The sequence below is a fragment of the Setaria viridis genome, chromosome 7, assembly GCF_005286985.2.
Source record: "Setaria viridis chromosome 7, Setaria_viridis_v4.0, whole genome shotgun sequence".
NCBI lineage: Eukaryota > Viridiplantae > Streptophyta > Magnoliopsida > Poales > Poaceae > Setaria > Setaria viridis.
Genome location: NC_048269.2, coordinates 17,515,138 through 17,535,841, shown reverse-complemented (window position 1 = coordinate 17,535,841; position 20,704 = coordinate 17,515,138). Strand labels below are relative to the sequence as shown.

Sequence of the window (20,704 nt, the reverse complement as noted above, 5' to 3'; positions counted from 1 at the left end):
ATGCTGCTTACAGGCACTGATGAAAGAAATGGCCTAGGGTTCAGAACTTCCAAAGAAAGAAATGGCCTAGGGTTTATGTGCATGTGCGCTTGGCATGTGCCTGCGTTGAGATCTCGGCCTTGTCTCCTTGAGATTTCAGGGGCCACCTTGTCTCCTGAACCGAGCAACAGCTTCATCTGGGTGTCCTTTTGGTGCTCACGCCCTCTTCCCAGCTGCGATGGCAGCCAAGGCAACTTAATTTTCAGACCATCTATATTCCTTTCAAACCAACAATCTCCTCGTCTGAAAACCGTTCGGAAGCCTATGAATTTGTAGAACAGAATAAGATCCTGCATGTCGTAACAGAATAAGAAGCTGTAGTTTTCTTTTCCTAGAAAAGCTTTAGTAGAAAGGGGAAAAGAGGAGGAGAAAAATGGAAACCTGCAAGTTGTTGGGCCGTGCGCCTGCTAATATCAGCATGACGGCCCGGATCTCCATCAAGCGAGCGTGGTGGGCCGGGGGCCTCCGGTCTGGATGAGATTCCGTAAGTTCTGTCGCGGGCTGGGCTCAGGAAAAGAGGTTGGCTAACTTCATCATACTTCTTCTCTCTTTTCAATTACGTTCCCTAAAACAAATGTTTTCAGTAACAAGAATGACTTTTTTTTTCGCGGAGGATTACAAGAATGACTTAGACGCATGCACACCATGATCACACAGGCGAGTCCATCTCATGTCATACGTCTACAGCAGGCAAATGGCCAATGGATGTGACAGTTGTTATTGTCATGTCAATTTTAGATCACTGGGTTTTATTTTGATCCATCTACAAACTCAATAATGTATGTTTCAGTACTTTATTATGTTTCTGTCTCTTTACGTTTGTGTGGTTCCGGGTTTGTTGGCATGCAAGTTTTCGGTTGATGCAGTTACCCTGCTGGGTTTGATTAGCAAATCGGCTGATTTTTGGCTTTTTCTCACTCAATTTTTGCCAACTGGCCAATTCTATATGGCATCATTTCATTGGTCCAAAAATTGAATACAATTTTACTAGATTTCCCATGAAAAGAAGGGTGAAGTTCCTCACTCCCTCACCCCCTAGACTTGAAAAGGAGGCTAAATATAGGTCCAAGACGCACGGTAGTTTGGACGTTACATGTACTAAGGTTGAAAAAAATAACATGCCAGAACAAAGCTTGGCAATCTCGGAATAGCCATAGACCGGGGGCTTTTCAAGTGGTCTAATAGGGAGTCTCGATTTGAGGAGTACTGCATATCACAACTTAAAGGCAACTTTTGTATCTTTTGTATCATTCTTTGCACGCTGAATTGCCCGTCCAGATACTTGATCGTCCGATGAATAATGTATTCATAGACTAACGGTGTAAGCGTTTGTAGATGCCTACACAAACAGCGCTGGACCCACAGCAGCCGCTCGACAGTATAGATTTCCGCTAGGGGCCACATGCATGCGCCTGCTTTCCCCAAGAGCGCATCTAAAATCCCGGTCTCCTCCTCAAGAAATCAGCTCCATGCGGTCTGAGTTTACTGGGGTGGATCCAGAGCCATGCATTCTCAGGCCATTGAACCTTTCTTTCCATTGTAAATACACTGCACATTTAGAGATTCACATATATGCACATTTGCACGACACGTAGCTGTGCATTTTCTCAGGCCATGCTTTTGATTATAGGCCTTGTTTAGTTACCCAAAATCCCAACTTTGGCACTATGCAAAAAGAAGATTCCCCATCACATCAAACTTACGGTACATGCATGAAGTACTGAATGTAGATGAAATCAAAAACTAATTGCACAGTTTGGTTGTACTTTGCGAGACGAATCTTTTGAGCCTAATTAGTCAATATTTGGACAATAATTTACAAATACAAACGAAACGCTACAGTATGCTACAGTGCTGCGCGCAGTGATTTTAGTTGTCCAAAATCGGGCAACTAAACAGGCCCAGAATCTGAATTCGGCTTCAGCAGCAGACAAAGCATCAGCCTTCGTGACAGTTCCTTTCCATCCGACCGACTCTTGCAGTTGTAGCCACAACCTCTCTATCTGTATTGCATCCACAGGCGTCAAATGTCTTGTCACGGTGAGCGCAGGCGTCTAAGAATCATTTGCACCTTTGCGCTGAGTTGACAATAATCCGCAACAACAACAAAAAAAAAACCATTTCCGTGATGTATTATTGTTGTCAAAATCATCTGAAGATAGGGGAAAATGATCGATCGGTTGCGATCTGTTTCTCTATCAGAGATTTGGTGCGCTGGACCATCACCACCATGCACGTTGAGGGAGACCTGCCTGTTGCCATCTGCCCATGCCACACCCTGACGACGATGGACATGGCAGCAGCACGAGATATTTAGCGACCGGCACACGAAGTTCGCCATTCGTCTATCCCTCTCGGTGCCAAATTCTACATCACCAATTCAACCTTTTTTTCCTTGCAAATACACTACACATAGATTCGATCATATGCACCAACATCAATCTCAAGTGCAAATTTACACGATGTAGCTCTGCATTTTCTCGGGCCTTGTGCTTTGAATTAGAATCTGAATTCAGTGGTGTGGCTTTTCTTCAGCAGCAGACAAACACATCAGCCTTCCTGGCAGTTCCTTTCCATCCCAATCTAGCTTGCTGATCCTCCGGTTCGTCTGGAACAGTGAACGTCTAATCTTTGTACCTGCACCAAGACCAAGTTGCCCATTCAATCGCAACCAAAAAACATTTTCATGGACCATGGTGTACGTACCCATCGATGGGAAAAAGATGATCGGTTGCCATCAGCTGTCAGCTAGGTTGACGCTTAAGGAATTGTACATACACAGTACATACCAAAACATTGATTTAAGATATGTACAATCGGTTGCAATTCAATCACTATCAACACTTGTTTTTGGTGTAAAAAAGACAATCAGTTGCAATCAGTTAAGGATCACAATAATCGATTGACACAACTGCGCAACAGTTTACAGATCTTCAAAAGGATATCACAGTTAACAAAACAAGGAAAATTTTTGTGAAACTGGTAAGTAGCGAAAGCCACGTCTTTGCACACGCAATAATCGATCGGCATGCATGCAAACCCTAGCTAGCTAGCAGCTGCAACAAGCTACACTAGCTAGCTAGCATGGCTAATGTTACTACTGGCACTAGCCCAGCTACTGTACTCTCTGGACTATCTGCGCCGGTGCCGTTCAAGGACGTCGTCGTCATCATTGGCGACCGTGACGCCGGGCAGCAAGACGCCGACGCCTCAGCGCCGGAGGAGTACGCGAGCGCTGCCGTCTCCGCCCTCCCGAGCAACCCGAAGCTGTTCCTGCGCCGCTACCAGGGCACGTGGGTGCTGGAGCCGTGGGTGCCGGGGATCGTCTGCATCCAGCGGGGCGCCTTCGCGCCGCGCCGCGGCGACGTCGTCATCGCGAGCCCGCCCATGTGCGGCGCGCCGTGGCTCAAGGCCCTGGCCTTCGCCGCCATGGCGCGCGGCGTGCACCCGCCGGCCGCCGACCCCGCCGGGCACCCGCTCCTCCGCGTCCACCCCGACGACTGCGTCCCGTCCATGGAGAAGCAGTTCGGCACCGCGCTGGGGAGAAAGGCCATGGACGCGCTGCCGTCGCCGAGGCTCATGGCCACGCACATGCACCGTTCCATCCTGCCGGCGTCCATCGCCGAGAATCCCGACTGCAAAATCGTCTACATATGCAGGTATTCTATTTTCTACTCTCTCCGTCCCAAATAGTAGTCGTTTTAATATTTCTAGGTTCATTTGTCGTTTTAACATTTATAGGTTCATTGCTTTTGCTAGATATATAGTAAAAAACTATAAATCTAAAAATACCAAAACAACCTGTAATGGAGAGAAGGAGTAATGGCCAAATGTTGAAATATTTCTACTGATCGATCGGATCAAACGGCAGGGATCCGAAGGACATGTTGGTTTCTATGTGGCAGTTCTCCAGGAAGATCCGGCCGGACCTTGAATTCTCCGACCTGTTAGAGGCAGCATGCGAGGGCAGCTGCCTGAGCGGGCCCATCTGGGACCATGTCCTTGGGTACTGGAACGCCAGCAAGGCGAGCCCGGAGAGAGTGTTGTTCATGAGATACGAGGAGATGCTGCAAGACCCAGTCGGTAACGTCGTCAAGCTGTCGCGGTTCCTGGGGCGGCCGTTCTCGCCGGACGAGGAGGAGGCGGGGGTCGCCATGGACGTGGTGAGGATGTGCAGCAAGCTCAAAGATCTGGAGGTGAACAGGGTAGGCTCTGGCTCGTCACCCCTACCAGGCATTCGTGAAGGTGGCTTGATGAACAAGAACAACTCCTACTTCAGCAGAGGGGAGGTGGGAGACTGGGCGAATCACATGACACCGGAGATGGCGCGACGTCTGGACGTAGTCATGGAAGAGAGGCTCCTCGGATCAGGCTTCTCGTTCTGCTGATCTATCCGTGTACTATACGTGTGTGTGTCCCATGAACAATGCTGTATTGTACGTGTACTCAGATGTGTGCCAGCGAACAATGTTTTTTGTTTAAAGAAAGACACAGAATGAAAGAGTGCTTTATATCTGATATTTATCAAGAACAAACAGCATCTAGTACAAAACAAGGATAACTTATGTACACCCACCGGAGCTTGAAAATTGCACTGAACAGACAATAAGGGAAAGGAACAACTGTAAATGCCCTCGCTACACCAGGATTTGAAGACCACAATAACCACCCGCTGCTAGCAATGAGATTTAGAAGCTACTGAAAGAATATCAGCTGGGGATCACCTCAAACAATGTAGGCTTGGAATCCTTCGCCACTGTGTAGGGGAAACCGGACCTAGACTTGTGCATTGTGGGGCCAACAGAAAGTCCAATTTTTTTTGGCCTAAAATCAGCGTAGTATAGGGGCAGATATTTGCAATAAAATTACTTATGGGGGAAAGGAGGACGTTAAACTTGAAGTTACTTATGGTTGATGTTTATACAATTGTACCTTAATTTAGATGTCTGAATGCACACACCCCTGCACAACAGAGCTCGTTAATACGGAGTATGAACCTGCCATCACCCCACTGTGTATGCTCATTTCAGCATTGACAATGGCACAGGTCCGAAGTTGGCGAGGAGCTTTATAGTTTGTTTTCATCTGAATTCATATGAAAAAATTACGGTTTTGTGAATACAGGCTAAAATTCAAGTCACAAAAGACTGTCTTTTTTATGGTGGCTCTTGTTGAGAATCGGCATGGATAATTTTTATCGGCGCTCTTATTGAGAGCCAGCACGTCGGTATTATTTGTGGATTTTTTTGAACGACTGATGCGGATGAACGGAGACAGATAAGTGTTTCTTTAATAGTGCACTTTCCTTCCAATATCACTGAAATCTTTTTGGTGCTACGTGGAGGTTATTATATATACAACCTTTTACTTATGAGCTGAGATTGGCAAGGCCTTTTGGGTGTTGTGTCGAGTTTAAATGATTAAAGATTTTCCTTTTGACCTTTTATGCAAGAATCAAGCAGTTTATGCTGCAGACCAGTTTATGCTGAAATAAGATGCTGGAATAATGAATCAAGCCAGAGTGCATCCAAAAACCATATGCATCTATCACACCTTTTCCATAATGTTGTCCATACTCCATAAGGTATCCGATGACATCCCAACAATCCATCATGTGCCAGCATTCCCCTAATAAATATTTCCCAATAGAGATATCCCAATAACAAATGAGTCACTCACAACTATTGATAACAAAGTTGACATTTTTGGATCCTTGCCACCCTTTCTTTATCAAGTAGTCTTTGGTTAAAATGTTGCCTTCTATCTTTTTGATGTGCGGTTCGAAGATGTTGGTATCTCTGAGAGTGTTATATTTTTAGTGGTGCAATACCTCTAATAACTTCCAAGGACGGTAAAAACACTCTGAGGCAGTCTCAAAAATAACTTTAAAATGGAAAAGGCAGCCATAAAGTCTCCAAAATTATAGAAAAAAAATTAGGAATGTGCATTCCTGTAGCTCGTAAACCTCCAAATAGTTTGTGTTGTTCACCAAATATTAAGCTGGAGCACATAACTATTGGAGCTGAGAGATCACTTCACCATTGCATATGCCTATGGCAAATGGCATAGTCCCGTTTCATGAAAGGTGAGGTTAAAAGGTCTGAGGGAGCTGCACACATGGTCATATGGATAAAGAATCCTTGTTAGAAAAAGATCAGTTCTTTTACCATTTCCAAATTTGTTGCACAAATGCTCAACTTGAATATTTATAATAATTTAAGTCCACATGGCACCTTGTAAATTTGTAAAAAAAAATTATCTCCTTCTCATTTTTTTTATCTCCTTCTCCATCAATACCCGCAAGGCAGTTAACATGTCGGCTGATTCAAAACAAAAAAAACTTGACACATTACTAAAAAAGGGCTGTGTTCAGGAACCAATGATTGTATAACAAGTTAATAACCTCCAGACAGCACCAAAGAATTGCACTTTTCTTAACGGTATTGAAATGAAATTAAAGAACGATCCAACTGTCACAAATGCGAAGGAGACATGGAAAAACACAAGCAAAAGGAAACTGGTATTGATCAACAATTTTTCTTGAAATTCCAAGTGATTTGGGTTGTGGCACTTAGCAGGAAAAGGATGTACACACAACTTTCCAAATTAATTTTATATATTGCACTGCCTCATTGTCTCCTGCTATATTTTCTTTATGAATATAATTTTTTTTCTCAAACATGCAGGAGAGCTGTGTATCAATATATTAAGAGAAATTCCTTAATAGAATTATGGAGCAATTCAGGAGTAATATTATCATCTAGAGCTCATCGTCAACTGTGCATCTGTGCGCAACAGTGTGCATTTATCAGGCATCTAACTAATAAGAGGCGCATGCATGAGAATGAAGAGGCAGTTGATGGCTTGCGGAAATCTTTATCGGTTCATCGTGTGATGACACAAACAGGGTACGCCGATGACCGATCGATCAGGAGAAGGAGAAGCCTGATCCGCAGAACCTCTCTTCCATGACAGCGTCCAGACGCCGGGCCATCTCCGGCGTCATGTGGTTCGCCCAGTCTCCCGCCTCGCCTCTCCTGAAGTAGGAGCTGTTCACGAAGGCACCTTCACGAACGCCTCGCAGGGATGGCGATCCTGAGCCTGAGCCTGCCTTGTTCACCTCCAGATCTTTCAGCTTCTCGAAGCTGCACAACCTCATCACGTCCATGGCGACCCCCGCCTCCTCCTCGGCCGGCGAGAACGGCCGTCCCAGGAACCGCGACAGCTTGACGACATTGCTGACGGGGTCTTGCAGCATCTCCTCGTATCTCAGGAACAGCACCGTCTCCGGGCTCGCCTTGCTGGCATTCCAGTACCCAAGGACATGGTCCCAGATGGGGCCGCTCAGGCAGCTGCCATCGCAGGCTGCCTCCAACAGGTCGGATAATTCAAGGTCTGGTCGAATCCTCCTGGAGAACTGCCACATAGAAACCAACATGTCCTTCGGATCCCTGCATACCGTTTAGTGGAGGTTAACTATTATTACTCTCTCCATCCTAAATTATAAGTTGTTTTATTGTAAATCAAACTTCTTTAATTTATCTTTGACTAAGTTAATAGAAAAAATACATAATTTATTAGATAGAACATGAAATATATTTTTATATATAGTGCATATATTTGACATTGAAGATATTAATATATTTTTTTATAAAAAATTGATCAAAGTTAGACAAATTTAATTTAAGATAAAATTAAAGTGACTTGGAACGGAAAGAATAGCACATTTGCCGATGGACTAGAAATACTATCTAGAATTAATCATCCTAAACTGTTAAGTTATATAACCTGCATATGTAGACGATTTTGCAGTCGGGGTTCTTTTTGATGGAGGCCGGCAGGACGGAGTGGTGCATGTGCGTGGCCATGAGCCGCGGCGACGGCAGCGCGTCCATGACCTTGCTCCCCAGCCCGGCGGCGAAGAGCTTCTCCATGAAGGGGACGCAGTCGTGCGGGTTGACGCGGAGGAGCGGGTGCCCGGGGTCGCCGGCCGGTGGGTGAACGCCGCGCGCCATGGTGGCGAAGGCCAGGGCCTTGAGCCACGTGGTGCCGCACTTGGGCGGGCTGGCGAGGACGACATCGCCGCCGCGCGGCGCGAAGCCCCGCTGGATGGCGACGATCCCCGGCACCCATGACTCCAGCACCCACGTGCCCTGGTAGCGGCGCAGGAACAGCTTCGGGTTGCTCGGGAGGTCGGAGATGACGGCTCTCGCGTACTCCTCCGGCGCTGAGGCGTCGGCGTCCTGCTGCCCGGCATCACCGTCGCCGCCGACGACGTCCTTGAATGGCACCGGCGCAGGTAGTCCAGAGAGTACAGTAGCCGGGCCGGTGCAGGCAGTAACATTAGCCATGCTAGCTAGCTAGCCTAGCTTCCGGCCCTTAGCTAGGGTTTGTATGCATGAATGCCGAACGATTTTCACTTGTACGGTTTTCACTCTCTTCTTCCAAATGCCTGGATTTTCCTTGTTTTAATTTGTTGGTTTGCTATGCTATCCTCTTCGAGATTTAACTTGCAAAGTGTTGCGTAGTGGTGATGGTCCTGCAAGTCAATCGTCCGCGTGAGGCATGTGCAGATGGCAACAGGCAGGTCTCCCTCAACGTGTAGTGGCATGCATGGATCAATGTTCACCCACCCTCCTTTCTTTTGTTAGTTTCTGTCTAGTTGCTGGAATTTTTTAATTTCGAGTGTTACATCCGGGCCAGCGAATTGTGTGTCGTCCATACAAACGTGGTGAGAGGGAAATTTGGGTGAAAACGGCAAGAGGGAGGAGAGTTTTGGCCATCTGGACCAAGGGATTATTTCGCTCCATGCACTCCAGTTTCCATGCAGATCTATGGATCGACCACACCATCAAAGTTTTCCCGGTGACCTTCAGATGGGGATTTCTCTTATCTTTTTTTTTTCCCATTGATCAACAGCTCCATTGGTTGCTGACATGGCTATATCGCCCGCACCAATCTGAGTGTCTGCCTAACCGCTAATCTTCATGACTATGTAACTATGACTACTATGTGAGTTTGACGATTGTTAGAAGAGAGGCATGCAGGGGCAAAATTGAGATATAGGCCAAATCTCTTCCTCGACCAAGAAATTTTTATCAGCTTTCCCTCTGGTCGTCATTTGAGTCCTTCGATAATCACAGTACCTCTATCACATCCTAACAACGGTAAAATAATTCTAGCATGGAACTTTTTTTAGATAATGGAATCGTCTCCGCCTCTCCGACCGCACATAACCAGGTCCTTACAATATTATCAGCACCAACGCTAATCACCAAAATATAAGGAAAAGAGAACACGAACGAAAGGAAATCATCATAAGCATAGTCTAAAAGGTAAAGACATCTGCTGTATTTTATTCTAGACAGCAACAAAAGAAGATATAGAATGGAAACACAGCTGGTAATAACCTACAAATAATCTATACTCCGCACATGCGCACCAAAAATTGGAATAGTAGCCAGTATGCAGGCAGTAGCATAATACTATGTGCAATTTACAGATTTTCGCTGCCGCATAGTTTAGTTGATCCCGTTTCTTCAATCTCTTTCGGAACTCAACATTGTTCCCTTTTGTTTGTGAGTTGAAGTTGGACTACGGCCATGTAGCCCATCCGGTTAATGTCCTGCCACCTCTGAAGTTATAAACTCCTATCTTGGCTCCTGTTTGCATAAACAAAGTCATAAACATCAATGATTACTTGATGACTAAGCGTATGAATATATTTTCATATAGAGAATTTAACGAGGAACCAACTATTCCAACGAAAAAAAAATCATTTTCAAGATCCCACAATTTCAGTGTCCTCATATGGGTGCCTAACTATGAGAAATCGGGACTGTTTTCAGTTATAAAGTTCTTATAACTGGCCTTTTTTTACCAGGTGAGGCATGAGGCATCATGGTCCTGATGGAGTGATGGTGAAAGAAAAATGTGGAAATCAGTTTGACAAGCTCCTACTCCTTCAAAGGTAAGTGTCTTATTTGGAAAATTGTAGATAATTGTATACCTGATCAACTAGACTCTAAGCTTTGCGTGGTTTCCTGGAGGAAGATATTTTCATGTAGTAATTGCCTAATTGGGTGTCCCTGGCCTTGCATTTTTCCATGCATTCTTTGTGTCATACTACCTCCGTCCAAAAAAATTAATGATTTTTTGGGATTTTCAGACAGATTAGGAGTGAATGAAAATGACACATGTACCTTTCAGTTTGTATATAGAAAATGGAGGAATATGTTTCCTTTTAATTATGCATGCACAAGATCAACACGCCAGATTATGCATGCATAAGATTTAAATCCTAGAACATCGTTCTTTTTGGATAAATTTTGAATTCTAGAATGTCATTCTTTTTTGGGATGGAAGGAGTATGAAAAGTCCACCCAAATGTTGTTGTGCGGTTTCCAATAGTTAGATTCCATGCCCAAGCTATCTTTGATATAGTTTTTTTCTCTCAATATTTACCACCAAATCAGAAAAAAAAATCCTAAGTAGCATCTACTCCCTCCATCCAAAAAAATGAATTCTTTTCAGGATTGAGGATTAATATGCATTGTACTATCTACTGGAACTAGGTGTTGTGTTAAGCATCTTTATGAAGCAGGTTCTTCTGACCTTAAAAGTGTGCTCGCTCTCTATCTATCTATCTACTCTCTCCGTTCCTACTCCCTCCGTTCCTACTCCCTCCGTTCCAAATTGTAGGTCGTTTTAGTTTTTCTAGATGTATAATTTTTGTTATGCACTATCTAAGTGTATGTATTGATGCATAATATAAGGGGAAAGTTATATCTCACCCGAGTGAAATTGAGCCCCTCCTCACCCAAATTTTTCTTCACCCCCATCCCTCCTTCTCCAACTCCGGCGAGATTCCGGCTGGGTTAGGGGTTCGGGGTTAGAGTTTCGAGGTTAGGGGTTCGGGATTGCCAGGGTGGCTGCTCACCGCCGGCCTTAGAGGGAGGGCCGGCGGAGGTGGCGGACGCGGGGGCGGTGAGGCGCGGTGCTGGGGCGACAATGGTGACGGCGACGGCAGGAGGGGTAGGAGGCGGCCGGCGTGGGCGGGCTAGGGTCCGCCAGAGCTTCGCGTCGGCCGGCTAGCATGGAGCTCCGGTGGACCCTAGCCCGCCTGCACCGGAGGGGTGGGGGAGGGCTTGGGCGGTGGGCAGCGGAGGGGTGGGGGAGGAAGAAGAAGAGGGTGGGGGAAGAGATAAGGTAGAGAGAGGGGGGATCCGAACCGCCGATTTTAGATCCAATAGCTTAGAAACTCTATTTCACCTGGGTGAACTATATCTATCTATATATTTATGTATCTACCTACACGACGAGATCATGCCATGATGGTCCTGTAAGAACAGATAAGTGCTGACCAAGTGACCATCCATTTTGAAACAGCAACCGAGAGATTTGAGCGTGATAAGACAAAAAAAACTTCCCCGCTCTAAACGATGGGGTCATCGCCGCACGTCGCCGTGGTGGCCTTCCCCTTCAGCTCCCACGCCCCCAAGCTCCTCGCGGTGGCGCGCGCCCTCGCCACCGCGGCGCCGTCCGCGACCTTCTCCTTCCTCTCCACCGCCGGCTCCCTCGAGCGGCTCCGAGGCGCCGGCGCGGCCGTCCCGGGGAACCTGCGCTTGGTGGAGGTACCCACGGGAGGCGGGGACGACGACGACGAGGACACGCCGGCGTGGCGCCGGATGGAGCTCTTCGTGGAGGCCGCCGAGGCCGGCGGGCTCAAGCAGTCGCTGGAAGCGGCGGCCCGCGCCGCGGCGCCTGCTGGGGCCGCCGCGACGGTGACCTGCGTGGTCGGCGACGCCTTCATGTCCATGGCCGCCGAGGCCGGCGTGCCCTGGGTCGCGGTTTGGACGGGCGGCCCGTGCGCTCTCCTGGCGCACCTCCTCGGTGACGCGCTGCGCGAGGACATCGGCGACCACGGTACGATGACCGATCCCGCCGAGGAAGAACTCTTCATCAGGCCATGAGCTCATGCACTCAGTTCTTTTTTCCATTGCAGCGGCGAGCCGGGGTGACGAGCTTCTGACCTCCCACGCGGGCCTCGGGAGCTTCCGCGTGCGTGACCTCCCCTTCGGTGGCGACAACCCCAGCGGCGAGATGCACCGCGTCATGAGCCTTCTCCTCCACCGCGTCGCACGGAGGTTGCCCCGCGCCGCCAGCGCCGTCGCGCTCAATGCGTTCCCGGGCCTCTTTCCGCCGGACGTCTCCGCCGCCCTCGACGGCGCACTCCCCAACAGCCTCGCCCTCGGGCCGTACCACCTCCTCCCGGGCGCCACCGCCCCGGCCGCCTCCGGCGACCCCCACGGCTGCCTCGCCTGGCTCGACCGCCGGCCCGAGCGCGCCGTGGTGTACGTCAGCTTCGGCACGGTGGCCGCGCTGCCGCCGGACGAGCTGCGCCAGCTGGCCTCGGGGCTCGAGGCCGCCGGCGCGCCGTTCCTGTGGTCTCTCCGGGAGGAGTCATGGCCGCTGCTCCCGCCGGGGTTCCTGGACCGCGCCGGGGCCAGTGGCTCCGGCACCGGCCTCGTCGTGCCGTGGGCGCCGCAGGGCGCCGTGCTAAGGCACCCGGCGGTGGGCGCGTTCGTCGCGCACTCCGGTTGGGGGGCGGTCGTCGAAGGGATGTCGGGCGGCGTGCCCATGGCGTGCCGCCCCTTCTTCGGCGACCAGCAGATGAACGCCCGCGCCGTGGCGGAGCTGTGGGGTTTCGGCACGTCGTTCGAAGATAGCGGGCCGATGACACGCGGCGGAGTGGCGGCGGCGGTGACGTCGCTGCTCGCCGGGGAGGAAGGGGCCCCGATGAGGGCCAGGGCGCGGGAGCTGCAGGCCAAGGTTGACGAGGCGTTCCAGCCCGACGGCGGATCCATGAACAACTTCCGCAAGTTTGTCGAGATAGTGTGTGCTCGTGCGTGATGCATGGAGTTGTGCGTTCGGCCATGCACTCGAGATCAGAAACAACTCTCTTACAGTAAAAAGTACAAACAAACGGAAGTCTCTTAAGGACCTATTTCGATCTAACGGGTCATATCGATAAGGATCTAACGGGTCATTATCAAAACTATTTTAATTCCTAATGGGTTTAATTTGTCACTTAATAACAACACAACACGATCAGGTTGAAGGAACATATTCACAATTGTTCCCATGAGTGTACATATATGTTTGCCGCCATCTTTGTGATGAGCCCTATCATGAAAGATGCTAGTACTTCCTCCGTTTCAATTACAGTTCACTTTAACTTTGTATGAAGTCAAATTTTTTTAACTTTGATCAAATTTATAAAAAAAACCATCTCCATGATGAGCCCTATGGACTATGGAGGCTCTTTTAGCTCATGGAAAACACCAGTACTTCCTCTGTTCCAAATTACGGTTCACTTTAACTTTGTATTAAGTCAAACTTTTTACTTTGATCAAGTTTATAAAAAATATCAATATTTACAACATCCAATTAGTTATATTAAATCCACAAAGAAATATGTCTTGATAATGCATTCATTTGGATTTGATAATGTAGATACTAATATATTTTTTCCTAAATAATTTGTCAATGTTAGAGCAATTTGACTTAGGACAAATTGAAGTAAACTATAATTTGGAACACATGGTGTATTTTGTTTGGTGGAAACTAAGGGTGATGTTGGTCCTCGGTGGCATGAAAATTCAATAAATCTAACAAATGAAACTCATGAAATCTCGATGGGATAATGAATTTGTTCCCTTTTTTCCTTTGGTTTGGCAGCTCATGTGTTCTTCTCCAACGTGACAAGTCAACAAAGGCAGCAAACGGGTAACACCACCATTTTTCCCACTCCTTCCCCAAAGCCTTCCTCTCTAAACTAACACGACGAAACCCTCCCAATGACGTACCCCACAGATCTTGAACCATAGCAGTCAACGGAAAAGTTATCACATGTTTAGACTTTTGTCACATACAGTCAACCAAAGGATCTGCTGATTTCATGCTTTTGAAATATAGGAGGCCTCAGAAAATAATGGTAATGATGCTATACTCAAAAAAAAAAGTTCAGTCACCTTTTTCTTAGTGTTTCCTTCTTCCTTTTGTTAAAAAACAGCAAACAACGTGCTAATATAACAAGCCTTGTGCTCTCTAGTTTTTTCGCCTCCTGCACCCATCGCTAGTTGTGTTCCCACGCTGCCGGCCCACCATGTGTGGATGGCCGCACCCACGCTAACTAGTGTTGCCCCTGCCCTCAACCTGCCTATCCAATTGTCCTCCACCACTGTAGTCGTGGTGTTCCACCACCTCCATGATGCCTTATGCCTATCCCTAGAGATACCAACATTTGGCGACATATATATTATTGGCTATAAATGATTGTTCATGAGATAGGATAATTAGGAGGATGCTAAAGAACTTTAGCAAGGTCATATCGGATGTTCAGATGCTAATTAGGAGGACTAAATATGAGCTAATTATAAAACTAATTACATAGATGGAGTCTAATTCACGAGACGAATCTATTAAGGCTAATTAATCCATCATTAGCAAATGGTTACTGTAGCACCACATTGTCAAATCATGGACTAATTAGGATTAATAGATTCGTCTCGCGAATTAGACTCCATCTGTGCAATTAGTTTTGTAATTAGATTATGTTTAATACTCCTAATTAGTATCCAAATATTCGATGTGACAGGTGCTCAAATTTAAAACCCCTGGCAAGATTCAAAGTGCCACCATACTGGGCCCATTAATGCTTTACGGGGCTGCGATTGACTCCGGGAAGTGCAACCATAGCAAGATCCATTTTAGGATTTCATCTGATGGGGAAAAAAATCTAGCTGATTTGCACAAAAATTAGTCAGGTGGTACATATATACACACAATAAACTCAAATTTTTATTATAGGTTTTAAGTCATATTTGAATTATATTTACTTTGCATATGCCAACATTTGCAAAAATAGTTATAGAAGTAGTTGTGCTCATCTTATTATAGAACGTCAAATTATGGAAAAAGTTTCATAATATTTTTCCCATGACACCTCTAAGAAAATACACTAAATCTGATCACAAATCATCGTGGGCGCTCCTGATTGTTCTAACTAAATCTTTTGTAGGACTTTCCTCGTAGCATGGCACACAAAGATCAAAAAGACGACTGCAGCAAAACTCTGGTTCCAGGGCCAAGGTCCCATTTCCTTGGCCCTGACTAGATAACATTCGAATGGACAAGAAATGACACGTGCACATAAGTAAAATATCACCCCCAAGCATTTTAGTTAAATGGCTAAAACACTTGGATTTTAGTGTTTCAGATTTGTGCCAAATAAAATATGTGCTTTAGGATGACAAGTATGAGGTAAGAAAACTTCTAGGGTCTTGTATATTGCTTAACACTTGAATTTTTTTTTGTTTGAGCCTTATATATAGTTAGTATTAAAATTATAGTTAATGTTTGCATGAGATACAATTACTTTTTGTATAATTTTCAGTAGTGCCTCAGCCTAAATAACCTCCTCTACAAAATACAGGGTACTGTAGGAAACCATTCTTTTCACCTATATATGTTTTATGGTAGCGTTAGCGTAGGGTTTAATATTTCCGTATATTCATTCTTTTGCTATACTAGGGAAAAATTTGAAGCATATGGAATAAGTATAATTGGTTTAACAAAAAATTCGGTGTTGAACTACCCTAAATCAATACTTGAATTTTGAAACACCTTTAAAAATACCTGAAATTTTTCTTAACAGAAAATTACATGCACGTTCACAAAAAATCGGGTGTGACTACAAGCCAACAATACACCCGGGTGTTAGGTAGACAGCTCCAAGAAGAAAGTCCGTGAGCGAGTCACTAGAAAAGGCACCGTACGCCTGAACACACTAGCCGTGCCGTGGTGCTGTGACGAACCGAGAGGTGAAGAAGGCTGAAGACGCAGAACAATGGAGGTTGCTAGCAACAAGATCGTCCATAGAGACGAGATCACGGACGACGCCTTCACCGACTCGGCGCACATCCCGGAGAAGTACATCCGGACCGACGAGGTCTCTGCCGGCGCCGTCGTCGGTGAAGACGAGGCCTACGAGCTTCCCGTCATCGACATGGCGAAGCTTCTTGACCCGGAGCTATCGGCGTCGGAGACGGCCAAGCTTGGCTCCGCGTGCAGAGACTGGGGTTTCTTCCAGGTAATAACGATCACTTCTGCAAACCTGTCGCGTTTTTGTGAGTCTGGTGATGTGCTGCAACTGCAATAATCCTGACGTACGACGGCTTTGTTTGTTTCTCTGCAGCTCACAAACCATGGAGTTGACGAGGCAGTGATCCAGCACATGAAGGAGAGCACCGTGCAGTTCTTCGGCTTGCCGCTCGACAGCAAGAACGACGTGGCAGTCCGAGGAGACGGCTTCGAAGGCTACGGCCACCACTACAGCAGGTTGTCGAAGCTGGACTGGGCAGAGAGTGTGATCCTCATCACCCAGCCAGTCCAGGACAGGAACATGGAGCTCTGGCCAACTAACCCACCCATGTTTAGGTAAATCTTGTTTAATTCTAATCACTCAATCATCTATATGTAAGCTGGAAGCTTGATTTGTGTATGGTTTCCATCATTGATTGTTCCAGGGATGCGCTTGAGGAGTATTCGGCGGCGGTGACGAAGCTCATGAGGCAGCTGTTGGGTTCCATGGCGGCGGACCTCGGCGTCGGCGAGGCGGCGCTCCTGGGCGCGTTCAGCGGGAAGCGGCAGAGCATGGCGATCCACCACTACCCGCCGTGCCGGCACCCGGAGAAGGTGATAGGCAACACGGCGCACACCGACGGGCTCGCCCTGACGGTGCTGCTGCACGTCGACGACACGCCGGGGCTGCAGATGCTGCAGGGCGGGCGGTGGTTCCCTGTGCGGCCGCGGCCGGGCGCCATGGTCGTCAACGTCGGCGACATCCTCCACATCCTCACCAACGGCGCGTACCGGAGCGCCGAGCACAGGGTGGTGGTGAACGCCGAGCGGGGACGGACCACCGCCGTGATTTTCCAGGACGCCTCCGTCGGCGGGATGGTGGCGCCGCTCCCGGAGCTGCTCGTCGATGGAGGCGAGGCGCGGTACAGGTCCATCCCGAGGTTTGAGTACCTCAAGGTTAGGTTCAGTGCCCTGGCCCAGAGGAAAGGGTTCCTCGAGAGCCTCAAGCTGTAGCGTCCATCCATGAATAATCCTCATGGATAAACTTGTCTTTTTAGCCAATAAACAAGTTTATGGCAGCAGCAGCGCGTGCTCCGACGCGAGGCGACGACGCCCGGGGCGCGTTGCGCGAGCCGCTGCCTGTAAGAGTTCGAATGTAATCGAAACAGAAAATCTGGTGAGATGTCTTTGGCCGAGCAGTTGGTTGGTTAAGCTGTTGTACAGATATATGTTTGTAGATTGGTTTGGCTAAAGATAGCTCCCAGAGGTCTTATCTATATCTATATATACTTACTTAATATTAAAGAGAGGATGTTTCTTCCAACCGTCATTTTTTTCAACCGTCGTGGTCATTTTGCAAAAAACCCCTCAGCCTTTTAGTAATCAACCCGCAGTCTAAATGCTGAACGGATGGGAGGTTCGGGTGCAAAAAGGAGGGAAGGGAGGGGGTTAAAGGGAAAAAGCTTCTCCTTTTCGTCCCCTCCTCGCCTCGTCGTCGGTTGACCCTGTCGCCCCGGGTCCCCGCGCCACCCCCGGTCGCCGCCCTCCACATCCCGTGCCACCCCCCGTCGCCGCCCCTCCACATCCCGTGCCGCCCTGACCGCGCCGCCCCCCGTCGCCGTCCTCCACGTCCCGCTTCGCCCCGACCTTCTTCGGTCCCTCTCTCCCTTCCGAGGCCCGCCCATCCCTTCCTCTATCTCTTGCCAGCGGCACGGCGGTTCATTCCCAGCTGAGGTTGATGACGATGTAGAGGTAGCGTATGAGCCCCTTCTGGATGCGGGCCGCGGCGGTAGCGGCGGATCGGAGCAGGAGGTGGTAGCGGTATTGCGCGTGGACTAGGGTCTTGGTGTCAATGGGGTTCTGCAGTATGCAGGAACACTGGTCAAAGTGAGTAGTGAGTATTTTGCAGATCTGATTCGGCTTCTGTGGAGAAATTTGTGACTGATGTGTTGTTCTTTATTCTGCGCAGCCGGCTGTGACGACGGATGAGATTGATAGAGTTGTGCATCAGATGATCATCGACGCAGATGCCTACCCTTCTCCCCTTGGAACGGTGGTTTCCGAACAGTGTCTGCACGTCATTGGACGAGTGCACCTGTCATGGAATCCCTGATTCTCGTGAGCTACAGGTTGATCGATTTTTTTGGCTTTGAATTGCTTTAAGTGTAGCGGTTAATCAGATGCATTTCTTGTTGAGCCATAAAAGCAGAATAACATACTATAGTTAGTAAATATTCTCGTAAGTAACTAGATTGCATTATAACAATTGCAAACTAGCTCTGAAACAAGACGTGTCAGCTCGTACAATTGATGAACTTAATTTTGAGCTGAACAGTTATGCTTGCTTCGACTGACCTTGCAGGATGGAGACATTATCAACATTGATGTTACTGTCTACTTGAACGTATGTGCTACAGCTGTTCTTTTCCTTATCAGCCACCATGTTCCTTTCCTTGTCATCGCTCTGTTCTAATGTGGTCGATATGGTCATTGCTAATCTTCTCGCTTTGTAAAGTGACATGGAGTGTTGCTCCAGGGATATCATGGGGACACCTCAAGAACATACGTTTGTGGAGATGTTGATGAATCTGCTAAACAACTTGTCAAGGTGTAATTCTGCTGTTCCATCTTCTGACTACTTACCTAACACATTGTTTGAGCCCGTATCTGAATAACCTGACTTTTTTGGTCTGTTACAGGTCATTGAAGAGTACATGATGAGGGGCATATCAGCCTGCAGGCATGGTGATTTAATCATATATATCGTTATTAATCATAACATGGGAAAAAATCTATTTTTAAAGAAATTTAAATGGCATTCGAGTGCCCTGCTTGGGCTGTGAATTAGGTGTTGCAAGTGAGCTGGGCTATAGGCACAAGGTGATGACATAAAAAAAAAGGATAAATTCGATTTAAATAAGGCTTCTGTGTTTGAATAATTATGAATAAAATAACGTAGAATGTAAATAATAAAAAAATATAGATTCAGGGTAATACTAAAAAAAGAAAAATTGAAATTTTCTACAATTAAGTTATTTAAAGTAAAGCCAAACAAAAAAAATTATCCAATGCCCGTAGCAATGCATGGACAAGTCCATACATTAATTAATTAATTTGCAAATATCTAAGTAGATATTACTCTTAGAACTCTCAACTACAGCTATTTCGATCCTCAACCTAATAAAACTCAACTATAGCTATTACACTTTTATAAATTATCCAAATATAACATCAAAAGTACATATTAAGTCATATTAAAACATGATTAGCTACATATAGACCATATTATATAGTATGGTAATATATCGATGTAGTTTTCATGTACCCGTAGCAACGCACGGGCATTTCTGCTAGTATATTGTAATTTCCTTTGTGCCGATTGTGAACAATATATTAACACAAAACCTTCGCACCCTTGGCTCTGGGGTGACGTTCCACGCAGTATCTAAGTATAAATACTAAGAAAAAACAGAAAGAAGGATTGATTTGCGGCAATAGATGTCTTTCACATACAACTAGCAAGCGCCTCTGTTATCTTTCATGGTAATCGGAGCTTAGAATTAGATTCATGGCGCCAAGCTCAAGTGTCTCCAATCCCCTGCTTGATGTTCAGATTACAGAGAAGCTGAGCAAGAGAAAATATGCGCTTTGGAAGGTGCAGGTGCTCACCGCCATACGTGGCGTGCGGATGGAAGGTTACATCACCAACAAGATCGGCACTCCTCCATCTGAGATCGACGACAAGCTACCTGATGGCAAGATCACCAAGGTGCCGAATCTGGCATATGAAGAATGGTATGCCCGGGACCAGCAGGTTCTTGGGCTCATCTTTTCAAGCGTGGGGGAGGATGCTCTCGCGCAAATTGCTACTGCAAAGATGGTGGCGCAGGCATGGCAAGAAGTCAAGAGCATGTTCACCGCCCAAAGTAGGGCTCGGTCAGTGAATGTGCGCCTGGCGTTGACAACCACAAAGAAAGGTGCATTGTCAATTATTGAATACTATGCCAAGATGAAAGGGTTTGCAGATGAGATGGCAGCCTCTGTAAAGCCGCTAGATGATGAAGAACTCGTCGCATACATCGTCAACGGGTTGGATTTAGAATTCAAACCATGGTGTCGGCGCTCGTCACAAGGGTGGAACCAATCTCGTTTACTGAGCTCTACTCCCAGCTGCTCAGTTTCGAGAATGAGCTTGAACTCCAAGATGGCTCGGGATCCTCCGTCAACAACATCAGCAAGGGTAGTTGTGGCTCATCTGGAGGTCGTGGTGGTGGAAACCGTGGGCGTGGCCCTAGGCGTGGTGGTCGTGGCGGCTTTGGCCATGGATGCGGCAACCAGAACCAGCCACGTACCAATCAGCATCAGCATCGCTCATCTGGAAGCTCCAGCAACATCTGCCTGCTCTGCCAAGTCTGCTTCAAGAAGGGGCACCTCGCCTCTGACTGTTGGCATCGCTACAACGACACCTACATCCTCGACAAGCGCCTTGTTGCTACTGACTACAACAACACCTACAGTGTGG

At 47.3% G+C, this 20,704-nt stretch overlaps 4 protein-coding genes and 1 non-coding gene across 5 annotated transcripts; 4 read left to right on the top strand and 1 right to left on the bottom strand.

The window, feature by feature from the left end:
• Positions 1–2,985: 2,985 nt before the first annotated feature.
• LOC117863052 (cytosolic sulfotransferase 3) lies at positions 2,986–4,559 on the top strand. The gene is made up of 2 exons (XM_034746631.2): positions 2,986–3,698; positions 3,911–4,559. Exons 1-2 carry the CDS (start codon positions 3,124–3,126, stop codon positions 4,425–4,427), a joined length of 1,092 nt encoding a protein of 363 aa, XP_034602522.1. The 5' UTR covers positions 2,986–3,123; the 3' UTR covers positions 4,428–4,559.
• Positions 4,560–6,735: 2,176 nt separating this feature from the next.
• LOC117863090 (cytosolic sulfotransferase 8) lies at positions 6,736–8,538 on the bottom strand. The gene is made up of 2 exons (XM_034746676.2): positions 7,828–8,538; positions 6,736–7,490 (listed from the first exon to the last, which is right to left on the bottom strand). The coding sequence occupies exons 1-2, from the start codon at positions 8,388–8,390 to the stop codon at positions 6,968–6,970; spliced, it is 1,086 nt and encodes a 361-aa protein (XP_034602567.1). The 5' UTR covers positions 8,391–8,538; the 3' UTR covers positions 6,736–6,967.
• A 2,767-nt stretch (positions 8,539–11,305) lies between these two features.
• LOC117865125 (anthocyanidin 3-O-glucosyltransferase) lies at positions 11,306–13,260 on the top strand. The gene is made up of 2 exons (XM_034749241.2): positions 11,306–11,964; positions 12,044–13,260. The coding sequence occupies exons 1-2, from the start codon at positions 11,481–11,483 to the stop codon at positions 12,949–12,951; spliced, it is 1,392 nt and encodes a 463-aa protein (XP_034605132.1). The 5' UTR covers positions 11,306–11,480; the 3' UTR covers positions 12,952–13,260.
• Positions 13,261–15,844: 2,584 nt separating this feature from the next.
• LOC117864467 (2-oxoglutarate-dependent dioxygenase 11) lies at positions 15,845–17,487 on the top strand. The gene is made up of 3 exons (XM_034748583.2): positions 15,845–16,192; positions 16,298–16,539; positions 16,629–17,487. Exons 1-3 carry the CDS (start codon positions 15,950–15,952, stop codon positions 17,194–17,196), a joined length of 1,053 nt encoding a protein of 350 aa, XP_034604474.1. The 5' UTR covers positions 15,845–15,949; the 3' UTR covers positions 17,197–17,487.
• A 2,743-nt stretch (positions 17,488–20,230) lies between these two features.
• On the top strand, positions 20,231–20,368 carry LOC117866084 (small nucleolar RNA Z247). Its single transcript, XR_004642777.1, has one exon. It is a non-coding gene; the product is annotated as a small nucleolar RNA Z247 (small nucleolar RNA).
• Positions 20,369–20,704: the final 336 nt, after the last annotated feature.